This window comes from Ipomoea nil, unplaced genomic scaffold (genome assembly GCF_001879475.1).
Source record: "Ipomoea nil cultivar Tokyo-kokei standard unplaced genomic scaffold, Asagao_1.1 scaffold2821, whole genome shotgun sequence".
NCBI classification, from domain to species: domain Eukaryota; kingdom Viridiplantae; phylum Streptophyta; class Magnoliopsida; order Solanales; family Convolvulaceae; genus Ipomoea; species Ipomoea nil.
Genome location: NW_017619249.1, coordinates 524,895 through 537,966, shown reverse-complemented (window position 1 = coordinate 537,966; position 13,072 = coordinate 524,895). Strand labels below are relative to the sequence as shown.

Below are 13,072 nucleotides of genomic sequence, written 5' to 3'. Positions count from 1 at the left end.
GAGAGAACTTGTGTTCTTGAGTTCTACATTCTTGTGTTATATTTTTCTCTCTACTCTTCCATTCCATATTGCAATATTCTTCATACATACAATCGATGTGTTACCGTACAACTATCACGCGAGAACTAACAAGTTGATAGGCCGAATTACAACATACACAACATTCTACTATACTAATAAGAGCGAAAAGAAGTTGGGCCTATAATAGGTAGAAAAATGTCCGTCAAATTATTAAATCAAAAAGAAGTTAGACTTATAATCTATCTATATATCCTATATATAAAAAAGCCAAACGGATTAGGCTCAATTGTCCCGCCCAAAATTTTTGAATTTAATTTAGAATTATTTTTTTTTGACAAATTGCATGACTGACCGGCCCAAGATTTTACAATATCTTACCAAAAAATATTTACACCTTTTTCATTTTTCAAAGCTAATTATTAGGGAGCACTGTTTAACTGATAAAGGTATGCAGTGATTGACATAAAGTTCTGGCAGCATTGACAAGTAATTAATAACTACTCCGTATCATTTATTACCAATGCACAAGCAAGCTGCTAAAATATAATTATTACATATTTTTGAAACTGAATTTTTGTGAGATGCTAGCTATAAATACAATGAAACACAAGAGAAAGTGAAACTCCACATTTACACGGAAACACAAGAGAAAGATAGTGAAACCCACATTTACAATGAAACACAATAGAAAGTGAAACCTCACATTTACACTGTACAGAAACACAAGAGAAAGATCAAGAAACAGGAGGTAATATTTTCCTCTCTATCTCACAAAACTTCTTCCTTTTTAAGATTTATAAAGTGATGCTCATTTGTTTTGGGGAAACTTGAACTGGGAGAGGCAAAACTTGCACAGAAATATGTTAGATCCCAATTTTTTAAGTGAAATTATACGGGAAAGATAAAGTCAAAATAAAATGCTATAGAATTAATTCACCTTAGAGATAGGGAGGTGTAAAGGCCAACCAAGAAGTGTATCAATGCCTAAGAGTGATCCTTGATACTCCATAGGTTAAGGCATGTTATGTCCAAAGACCACATACTGTAGAAAGAAAACTAATTATTGCAGGTAGTATTTCCAATGGAACAGACCAGAAAGAACAAATATATCATGAGCAGTCAGTAGAAACATGAATCAGAAATTTGAGATGCAACAAGATATTTCGAACTTGAAAGAAATCAGAGGATTACTGTATTATATTGACATGTATTATGTTTAGGTTAGAATAATGGGATTAGAAGACCCCAAAAAAATAAAAAAAAAAAGCATCAAATTGCTGTAATCATCGATGGTCAACATTGAGTACACTATAGCAATCCTAAATTGTGAGTTTTGAATTCTCTACAAGCTGATAGCTATATATACATGGCATTCAAGAAACAAACATGTTCATAAGCATATAAGAACACTGTTTTGTAATGATACTATCCTAACAGTTTTCTGGGCGAAGTAGAAAGCAGAGTATTGAGCTATGAAGCAACTAACTGGTTCAACAGTTATTGGAAACAAGAGAAAACTATCATCACATAACAAAGGTTAGTTAACAGTTTGCCTTATATTACTTTAATCTAAACAAATGTTCTATTTTTTTTATTACAATTTAATGAATATGAAATCCAAATGCATATTTCAAATATTGTATGCTTAATCTTCATACAAATACAGTATAATAATTAACCCTTCACATTACACTTATCTTTAACTTTGTATAAACCTTCATAGAAGAATGTCTTCTTAAAGTTCTAGATCCTCGAAAAAAATTTACAATATATAAGCTTAAATTAATAGAGGTAAAATTCGTAAGGTAAAGAAACAATTAAATGTCATTGGACTAATAGTACTTTTGGAAATAGAATTACCCAAATGAAATAGCCCTAATCTACACTTACCTTTTAGAAGATCTATTGCCCTTTGAGCCGTATGCGAAATTAGGGTTACTGAGCACTTTAAAAACACAGATCTGTACTCAGATCTTCCATGCATCACTTCGATGAAGAAATATACGAATCAATATGTTATAATGGAAAAATATAAATGAATGTTAGTCATCTTAGGAATTCGCAGATATACCTTTCAATATATAAGATTAAATTGAAAAAAAAAAAAATGAAAGCCATCTGCGATTTGATGAATCGCACAAATTACTCAGCAAGAGTAATTTTCTAAACGCTGCTGGGAGCAACGTTTCTCCCTTGGCTGATTCTATTTCTTCTCCATTTCTTCTAAAAAGTCTAAATTATCCCTGATCTCATCTTCATCCAAAATCTCACCGATATTCAGTAAAGGAACAAAATAATGGAAAACACTACCGCCTCTTCTTCTCCTCCCCTCACATGGAGCTATGGAACAGAACAGAATGGAAGAAAATTCACAAATTAAAAACAAATTAAAAAAATAATGAAACTGACTATTAACCCATCACAGAAATCATCTTCATCTTCAAAACTCAACATACGAACTATATTTTTTAATTCACAAAAAAAAAAAATTAAAAACCAGATTTGCATTTCTTGCCCACCGCTTCTCGCTTCTCTGATTCTTGCCTTCTGCCATCTCCAATAACCAGATCTTCATCCTCTGCTTCTCATCTTCTTCTTCGCCGTCTTCGCTTCGAAATTGCCGTTTCTTTTCGCTGCTTCGCATCGTTCGCAGAGGAAGTTGGGTAGGGATTGGGAATGGGTTGTGGGTAAGTGGATTTGGGTATTTGTGGGTAAGTGGGTTTGGGTATTTAATTTAACAATAATAATAATAATAATAATAATAATAATAATAATAATAATAATAATAATAATAATAATAATAACCGGTTGTGGGTGTAATAATAATAATAACCGGCTAACCGGTTGTGGGTGTGGGACTGTGGGTACTGACTATTTAATAATAATAATAATAATAATAATAATAATAATAATAATAATTACAGAAAAAAAATTATTTTGAATTTTAAATTATTAAAATTAAAAATACTTTAATAATATTTTTTCAAATATAATTTAATTATAGTTAAATAAACTAAAATAATTAACTTATGCCCTAGAAAAAGTATAGATGTTGGTTTAAATTTTATAATCATTTATCAATAAGAATTTATATATTTTGTTATATTTATAATTTAAAATAATACAATACACTCATACCCTTAAATGTCATTTTACATGCAATAAGCTAATAGTAATAAGCTAATTTACCAAACACTTTTTTATAACCAGCTAATACAATCAGTTGGTCAAACCAACTAACACAATCAGCTATTAGCTATCATCTAATTCGATCAGCTATCAGCTACCAGCTATCAGCCATTTGCCAAACACCCCCATAATGTTTTGTATGTCAAAAACTTTTTAAACATTTGAAAAGGTTATATATAATGGTTTGTGTGTTAAATAATATAGTTAAATAATATGGTTGTGTAAATAATTTTTGTTTTTTAAGTTGCTCTTATATAGGATGATTTTATCTAATATATTTCATCGGTTTGTTTTTGTTGGTAGAAAATTGTTCTTCAACATTGAAGAATATTTCATCAAGTCCGTTAATTGTATATGGTGTATTCCAAGGCTCGCTATCGACTCCTTTGAGTGTGTTGACTTATGGTTAGTATTAATTATAAATGTGCATATTCTGATTTATTTGACTTCCAATAGTCTACCTACGTCTTTATTATTTCAAATCAGAATGTTGTACAGTCTACTATTACCAACACAAATGGGTCATCATCATTAATACATGCATATGATACGCAAATAAGGACGGTCAACTGTATGTTGCTGCTTCAAGAGTTAGCAATCCAAATGGTTTAAAAGTTTTAATCTGTAGTGATTTAGGAACATGTTGTAACTCAACCACTAATATGGTTTACAAAGAAGTTTTTAATAATCTGTAATTTTGATTTTTTTAATTATTACTGATTAAGTTTTTATAGTTAAATTAACGATTGATATGAGACAATTCAATAACATTTATGCTTAAAATTTTCATGCCGTGCATCGCACGGGTATAATACTAGTATATATATAAAAACAAAATCCTCCTATTTCATTTTCCCGCTCAAACTTTTGTAGTAAAACTTATTAGGTAAGCAAATGTAAAATGAAAATTAATTAAAATTTATTAATTGGTAATATTATATAATTACACCTTTCCTTTTTGAAAAATTATACAAGTTTATAATTCTCATATTTTCTACCTATAAATACAATGGATTGGTGAGTTTGGAAATCATAATTTTTCCTTTTGCATTGTTTCCCTCTTCTTCCCGTTCTCTCTGTGGAATCATATCTTGGTGTTGCACTCATGAAAACGTAAGTATTTTTTTACAGTTTTAAGATGATGATGATGATCATCATCATCCACTACTACATAATTGGATATATAAGTAGTACTTTGCACTACACCTTCAAGGTGAAGGTGTCTTGGATAGAAAAAGGGAGAACTTTCCGATGCACCAATTACAAAGAGGTGCCTCGGAAATTTTATTAATATAATAATATATGCGAATCCGCGTCACCCACTTAAAAAGGGTGCCGCGGATATAATATTATTATAATAATAATATTAGAATCCGCGGCACCCCCCTAAGCGGTTGCCGCGAATATAATATTATTATTATTATTATTATTATAATATTGGAATCCACAGAAAAGGTGACGCGGCTTCAAATATTATTATTATTATATTAATATAGGAATCCGAGGCACCTGCCTAGACCGGAGCCTCGGATTCCCACCTAAAAATAACTCTTTAACCTTTAGTAAAAAAACGAAATCTACCTAAGTAAAAAAAAAAAAAAAAAAAAAACCCTTGGACTAGATCTGAAAATTAACTCGATCGCCATCATCACGCCTCCGGCTCTCGCCACCTCCGTCGTCCGTCCGGCTCTCGCCGCCTCCGTCCTCTGGCCTCCCTTAGCAGACAGCCGCGACGGTCCACAGATCCACGACGAACACAGCCTCCAAATCTCCAATGGAACACAGCCTCGCCGCCTCGCCTACTGCCCTGCTCCGCCATCCGTAGCTCCTCGACGGACCACAGATCTACGACGAAGGTACTCACTGTTCCGATCTCCTCTCCTTGATTTCTAGCTTGAACATTAATTTTTGAGATGATTTCTAGTCTTGATTCCCTTGAAGCTTGAACATTGAATTTGATGTTCATGAAAAAAATGAAAGGCCTGAGACTCCATATAAGAGGTCTCATGACATCCAGAGCTAGGTTAACAACGATGAATGCTTAACAAAAATGAAAAAAATGGCCTTGACCGTACCCATCCAGCTACACACACTGGATACAGCCTAGTTCATCTGATCTGTTTGTTTAATTAACTTTGGAAATATAATTTTAATCATCACTACCCTCTTGTTAATGTAGTTAATAAAGGTGGATAATCCTATATTAATTAAAATAATATTCACATTTGGAAAAAAAAAAAATCTTTTCTATCAGAAGGCTACAGGGAGCATGTTTCCTTTTGTCTAATTCAGTATTCAAAAGGCCTGAGACTCCATATAAGAGGTCTCATGATCTATCCAAATTCCTTTCTTGTGTACCCAAAAAAAATAAAAAACAATAAAAATCAGTGTGTGACAGATTCCATTAATCTAAATTTTGTGTGCCCAAGCTCTTTGATAAAAAGGAGAACCTGTAAACAAAATAACTAGAGATTATAAGAGCAAAGAAGATACTTGGATGTAAATAAATAATTACTAGAGATTATAAGAGCAAAAAATAATGACAGATTCCATTAATCAAAATAAATAAATAAACTCTGCTTTTATAACTTCAAATAATAAAATGAGCTCAGCTTCAAACAGGATTAGGAGCTTATCCCAGATTGGATGTATCTATAATATATGCAAAAAAAAATTCAATGATTCTGCATAGAGCCTACTCTCCTAACACTAGCAACTCAAAATGGATAAATGACCTTACATACAAATGTAGTTAATTCACTATGTACAAATGTTAGTGTTAAAACGTTATTGTCGATCTTCAGGTGGTTTTATTTCATGAATAACCAACAACTAACCTAGCACCCTTCCTAGAAACTGTTCTGATCTCTTAATGTTTCTTAAGCAGCTAGCACTCGTTTTTACCCTGCTAACATCATATCCATCTTCTCCAGGGAGTTCAGGAAAAAAGAAAGCTATTATTGCAGGTGTAGTCGGTGGTGTGGGAATCATAATGGTATTAGCAGCCATTTTCCTTTATCGAAGATCAAAAAAGCCAAATGCAGCAAGAAGAGGTGATCGAATTGAAGCTAGTTAGTTTAATTTAGTTGCAGTCAATATCATATCCAATCTATCTTATTGATACAACTTTCACCTACTGTTTTGTTAAAATTGTTTAGGCAATATTCTGGGGGCAACTCAGTTGAGAGGTCCAGAGAACTACAGATATAAAGATTTGAAAGCCGCAACCAAAGGCTTCAGTGAAGAAAATAAACTCGGCCAAGGAGGTTTTGGTGATGTATACAAGGTTAGCAACAATATATTTCAATCCTTTCTTGCTCATCTTACTATTTGTCAGGAATTTCAGAAAAATTAATAATCAAAGCCATATATGACAAACATTCAGGGAACACTAAAGAACGGGGATGTGGTTGCGGTGAAGAAACTAGCAATGATTTCCAGTAGAGCAAAGGCAGTCTCATCGCACAGGCACACCACTCCACCAACCAGTTAACCACGAGGTACATATATTTATTTTCTTACCTTTAATTTAATTAATTGGATCAATGGATGCTATTGGAGACAAGAATGTGACAATGTCAAAATGATAAGTGTATTTAATTGATGTTTTTTTTTTTAATTGAAAAGCAGTTGGCTTTGTGTATTTAAGAGATGATGAAGGTACCATTTGTTTAGTACTGTGTTGGCATTATATGGGAGTTGGGACCATTTGTTTGTGATGTTTTTGTTGTTTTGGGAAGTGAAAAAGCAGTAATATATTTTTTTAATTGAAAAGTTGTTGGATTTATGCAAGTGAATACTAGTACTGTATTGGCATCATATGGAATATAGGGATCATTTTTTATATTTTTTTTTTGAAGTGAAAAGTAGTATGTAAGTGATATGTAGTACTATGTTGGCTTTATTAATAGGGACCACATATATGTTGTATTGTTTAATATAAATTTTAATTTAGCTTTTTAATAAATAAATATATATTTATTTATTTATTTACCAATTTCAAATACTAAAAAAACTACTTTTTAATGAGGCAAATTCTACATTAATTTCACACTATTTTGACATTGTCACATTTAATTCAATGATTTTTTATATGACCACTCTCATTGACAATAATAATATTAAATCCTCTCTATTATATTTGATCTTATAATGTTAATTTAAGGTGTCAAATCTTAATATTAGTGACACAAATATAAAAATAGTATTATTTATACGTATATGAAATAAATGGTATTTCATAGTACTATAATTGACAGATATGGATCGGAGTTGGATGTATGAAAAACGCACTACATTCAAATATATACAAGGGGTTCAAGAGTTTATAGAATGTGCTGAAAAAAATAAAAGTCAAAAGGCCGAAGATTTTATATCGTGCCCGTGTTGTGATTGTAAAAATTTGAAAAGATATCGTAGTTCTGAAGAAGTGAAAATTCATTTAATATGCCGTGGCTTTAAAGAAGGGTATGATCGATGGATATGGCATGGTGAAAGCTTACCGCCTAGTACAAGTGTTAGTAAGAATGAAGCTCATGCAGACAGTCAAACTCATGCAAAGAGTGAAACTGAAGCAAATAGTCGAACTCAGGCAGATAACGAGGAGAATGATGAGGATGATGGGATTAAAGACCGAATAGATGAAATGATGCGTGATATGCAGGGAGATTGTAGTGAAATGCCTCCTGAATTTAAATGTTTGTTTGAGAATGCTGAAAAACCTTTGTTTTCTGGGTGTGCCAAATATACTAAGTTATCTGGTGTGCTTAAATTATATAATTTAAAAGCAAAGAATGGATGGAGTGATAAGAGTTTCACGGGATTATTAGAACTAATAAAAGACATGCTTCCTAATGATAATCAACTTCCAAATTCAACTTATGAAGCAAAGAAGTTGTTGTGTCCGTTGGGTATGGAAATTGAGAGGATACATGCATGTCCAAATGATTGTATATTGTATTGGAAAGAATACAAAGACTTGCATGTATGTCCAAAGTGTGGGTCATCGCGTTACAAAAGGAAAAATGTTGGTGATGAACCAAAGAATAAGAAAGGTCCACCAGCCAAAGTGTTATGGTATTTACCTGTAATACCAAGATTAAACGCATGTTTGCTAATCCAAGGGATGCAAAAAAATTGCAATGGCATGTTATTGGGAGAAAAGACGATGGAAAACTAAGACACCCAGCTGATTCACCACAATGGAGGAATATTGATAGGAGGTGGCCTGAATTTGGTAATGAAAACAGGAGTCTTAGACTTGGATTGTGTACTGATGGAATGAATCCTCATGGTAACATGAGTAGTCGACACAATACTTGGCCTGTCCTTTTAGTAGTCTACAATCTTCCACCTTGGTTGTGTATGAAGCGAAAATACATCATGTTATCCTTGTTAATATTAGGGCCTAAACAACCAGGAAATGACATAGATTTATATCTAGCGCCACTTATTGAAGATTTAAAACTGTTGTGGAATGAAGGTGTGTCGGTGTATGATGCTTATACCCGAGAAAGTTTTACCTTACGTGCAATGATCTTTTGCACCATAAATGATTTTCCAGCCTATGGTAACCTATCAGGTTATACTAATAAAGGAGCTAAGGCATGTCCTATTTGTGAAGATGAAACAACCAATCTATGGTTGAATAACAGTAAAAAGAATGTGTTCATGAGTCATAGGACATTTCTTCCAATTGATCATCCTTATCGAAAGAAGAAAAAAGCTTTCAATGGAAAATCAGAGACTGGAGTAGCTCGTTTGCCTTTATCTGGTTTAGTGGTTTATGACCGTGTTAAAAATGTTAATGTTGCTTTCGGCAAAACGTGTAAGACTACTCAGAAGACTCTATGGAAGAAGAGGTCTATATTTTGGGATCTACCATACTGGAAGCATTTAGCTGTTAGACATTGTCTTGATGTAATGCATATTGAGAAGAATGTTTGTGACAGCATTATTGGAACACTGTTGAACATTCAGGGAAAGATAAAAGATGGTATTAAAGCTAGAAAGGATATGGTTGAAATGGGAATACGGGAGAAGTTAGCATCAGAAGAATCGGGAAATTGAGTATTCTTTAGAATTGTAAATTAATTCGAACACAATCCTCTTCTCTTGGTAGGAAAATGTTAGAAAAAGCTCAGAAAAGCAAATGACAAGTCAAAGTGCTGACCAATCTGCTACTTATATACGACCTCCAATTGTTTGTGAAAATGTGTTTTTGCTTTTGAGGACATATTGCAAGGAACTTGTCCGAGCGTTGTCATCATTTTCTGTTAAGAAAGAGTATATTGATGTGGAATTGGATTCTGCTGTTTTCCATCATGCAAACGCGAATGCTGTTTATGTGATGATAGAGGATATACATGATTTGTTGACATTGGCTTGCCTCGATGTCTCATTTATACAAGTGTTTATGCTGTAAGTTTTAAATTGTTCATGTGTTTTACATACATTTGTTTTTGTAAGTTTATTGAAATTTCTTAGTTGTTGTTTTTCAGGTTTTTGAATAAGCGGGGTAAGCAGCTTGGAGTGACATCTATCGGGTTTGCATGTCCAACACAAATTTCAGCAGATATGGTTCACTTAAATTCCTCTTCCGTTACATCACATTTCATTAAAGTCATGGAGGAACACAAGGATCGGCATTTCATTTTGGCACCATATCATGAAAAGTAAGTATTTTACTTAACTAATTTAATTATATAACTTAATAACTTTATTTGAAGTTTTTGATATTAGAATTTTAATATATATATATATATATATTTTGTAAATGTAGTAATCATTGGATATTGCTTGTGATTTGCGCATCTTCAAAAACGGTGTATGTGTTTGATCCTTTGAATAATACAAGGCACTTTGAAGTCAAAATTTATTTGAATATGTAAGTAAAATCTTAACACAAATACTATGTATATATTTTAAATGATATTATATGTTATTTATACATCGATATAAATGTTTATTACTAATATAGGGCATTTCGATCTCTTTCTACAATTGGAGGAAGAACTAAAGCGATTGAATGGAAGCAATGCAAAGTATGAAGTTAAAATTTTAATATGATATTAACCTTTGTTTGTATTTTGTAGTGTCCACAACAGCCGGGAGGCACTGAATGTGAATATTATGTACTAAGATACATGTTAGAGATCGTTACTAAGTATTCAAAGGTTGATTGTCTACATGGGGTAAGTAGTTTAAATACAACTATATGTATATTTGAATTATAATTTATTAATTAATATGTTTACTAATTTGAATAATTAAAATTATTATGTAGATATTTGATATGAAGCACCCTACTCCTTGAACGACATAGATGAAGTTCGAGAGTTGTGGGCAGAATATTTTCTAGAAGAGTGCGTGTAAATTTAGTTTAAACGTTAACTTATGCTTAGTTTATGTTTGAATGTAGTGTTGATTGTTATTATATATTGTGTTGATATTATAAGTGTATTGTGGTATTTTATTGTGTTGATTATTACTCGTGAATTATATATATTGTTGTGTTTGGATTTATAGTTATTAGTGTTAATTATTAGTTGATTTTAATTTATTTATTGTTGAATATTTATAGATAGTTTAATTAATTGTTATTCTTTTTTGATAAGTTTTTGTGTGCATTTGGTGAATTTATAAAATACTGTACAGGATGAATATAATCAATAAAATTAGGTAATATTAAATTTTTAAATAAAATAATAAAAAAATAAATAAAACTGTGTCACCCCGAGAGGGTGACGCGGGAAGAAATAATAAAAAATATATAAATATTTTTTCGCGGCACCCATCATGTCAGAGGTGCTGTGGAAAAGCAATATTATAATAATAAAAAATGAGAATCCGAGGCACCTGTAGCGGAGCAGGTGCATCGGATACTCTGTATTAAAAAATAAAAAAATAAAAACATCCTCCACTTTTCGAGTCACCCTTTATTACAGGTGACTCGGAAAGTGGAGGACTTTCACAGTCTCCAAGATTCGAGTCACCTGTACAGGTGACTCGGAAAGTGTTTTATGGGTGCCTCTAAAAGCTTTTTTTGTACTAGTGATCATCGTCGTCATCATCATAATAATAATTCACAAAAAATTGAAAAGGAAACGAAATTCAGATTAATTAATACTAACAATAATCAGTAAAAAAAATTTGTAGTAAAATATAAAAATAAAAAAGGATCCTTAATTCACTAAAAATGAAAATATAAATGGAATTTACTAATTATTACTAATAACTATCACTAAAATAGGAAAATACGAAAAGGAGTCTTAATTCACCACCCTCTATTCCCATGTTGAAGAGGGAACCATCTGTTGTTGTGGAAGAAATGGACGCCAAAGATTTGGTGAAGAGAGGAGATTTGGGGAAGCAACTACGGCGACTATTAACGGCAGGACGGAATTAAGAAGGAGATAAGAGTGGGCTGTGTCAGTAGGGGAAGATGCGCTCATGGCTTCCACCATATCCGTGAAAATCATAGCGCTTAACCCGACATAGCTCGTGGAAATCCCCACCGCGACCTGGCGGTCCGACGGGAAATTCCGGATGGCGACGATGTAACAGATCGTGTTAACCCAACAAATGCTGTTTCCGGCGAGGGCAGTTAGGATGAAGACCTGCCAGTAGGAGAGGGAGACGATTTTTCCAGAAAAGGTACTGGACTCCCTAGCCGATGAAACCGAGGGAGGAGCCGAGGAGGAAGACGAGCCAGAGGGGGAGGTAGAGGGCCGCAATGCCGGAAAACCAGCCGAATAACTTTCCGGCGTCATTGGCGAATGCGAGGTTGTTGAGCTGGACCTGGGAAATGGAGAGGAGCTGCTTCAGGCGAGGGGAGTCGACGGGGAAGTTGGTGTTGGTTCCGCTCACGGATTGGAGCCATATGGCGGCGACTAAGCTTAGCCATCGAAGAGCCATGAATGGAGGATTCCGGTGAGGGTGGCGGGGACGTACTGTGATGTTGATCGAGGTGGTTGGTGGTGGAAATGGAGGAGCTTGGAGTGCTCAGCTAGCTCTGCGTATATATGGTGGTTGGGTGGTGGAAAACTGGAAATGGAGGGGCAATTGGAGTGCTCAGCTAGCTGCGTGTAGTATATACTCCGGGGCTCATATATAAAAGCAAATAAAATAAAATTAGCAATTTAATAAAGAAAGAAAAAGCAATTTAATACCTTTATCCATTCAACTAATTTTTATAATATTTGATTCAAGAAAAAAATTGCACCCATTACCTGAAAGTATATTTTGGTGAAGCTCATCTTTAAGTTGTCTATAACTGACTATGTCAAACTGAGAAGAGCAATAGGAAATTAGCAATCTGATCAACTTAATTGGGATTGCTCCATTATAATTATTAACAACTAATAATACTATAGGGTTAGAGCAACCTTATCAGTTAGGGTTATTTATGAGTTATTTATAGGTCCCATCATTCGCCACATCCTCCATTATCTCACTCAATCACAACAAAACTCAACTTTAAATTTTTTATGAATTATTTGTGGATCCACCATTTAATTCAATATGTTTAATTATTTCTTTTTCTATTTTATTTATATTTTAATTTTAATAATAAATATTGAAACATGCATGCGCATACTGTATATGCGTAAAAATGAGAATTCAAAATTGAATGGTAAAACAAAATAAAAGAAAATAATAAAAATTAGCGATAGTATACAAATTCATACGGTAATTATAAAACAAATTAAAATAAAATGATAATTAAAACTAATTACTTAAAAATTAAACTACAATGCGATTTAATATTAATCAATTACAAAGCAGTTAAAAATAAATTACAGTACATAACAATTAAAATACAAAGTGATTAAATTAATTGTCGTTGTTGATGAATAAGTAT

General features: G+C 32.8%; 1 protein-coding gene, 1 long non-coding RNA gene and 1 pseudogene across 5 annotated transcripts; 1 reads left to right on the top strand and 2 right to left on the bottom strand.

The window, feature by feature from the left end:
• Nucleotides 1-930: 930 nt before the first annotated feature.
• On the bottom strand, nucleotides 931-2,717 carry LOC109158535. Its single transcript, XR_002050409.1, has 2 exons — nucleotides 1,912-2,717; nucleotides 931-1,063 (listed from the first exon to the last, which is right to left on the bottom strand). It is a non-coding gene; the product is annotated as an uncharacterized LOC109158535 (long non-coding RNA).
• A 1,958-nt stretch (nucleotides 2,718-4,675) lies between these two features.
• LOC109158533 lies at nucleotides 4,676-10,663 on the top strand. 4 transcript variants are annotated; one of them, XM_019306447.1, is made up of 9 exons: nucleotides 4,676-5,066; nucleotides 6,144-6,263; nucleotides 6,369-6,496; nucleotides 6,596-6,710; nucleotides 7,470-9,630; nucleotides 9,711-9,884; nucleotides 9,992-10,096; nucleotides 10,305-10,403; nucleotides 10,496-10,663. In XM_019306447.1, the coding sequence occupies exon 5, from the start codon at nucleotides 8,284-8,286 to the stop codon at nucleotides 9,277-9,279; it is 996 nt and encodes a 331-aa protein (XP_019161992.1). In that variant the 5' UTR covers nucleotides 4,676-5,066; nucleotides 6,144-6,263; nucleotides 6,369-6,496; nucleotides 6,596-6,710; nucleotides 7,470-8,283; the 3' UTR covers nucleotides 9,280-9,630; nucleotides 9,711-9,884; nucleotides 9,992-10,096; nucleotides 10,305-10,403; nucleotides 10,496-10,663. The 4 variants fall into 4 exon arrangements, 3 of the variants coding, with proteins under 3 accessions (XP_019161992.1, XP_019161993.1, XP_019161994.1); XM_019306448.1 differs by lacking the exon at nucleotides 9,992-10,096; XM_019306449.1 differs by lacking the exons at nucleotides 10,305-10,403; nucleotides 10,496-10,663 and adding an exon at nucleotides 10,190-10,265.
• An 832-nt stretch (nucleotides 10,664-11,495) lies between these two features.
• LOC109158499 lies at nucleotides 11,496-12,176 on the bottom strand (annotated as a pseudogene).
• Nucleotides 12,177-13,072: the final 896 nt, after the last annotated feature.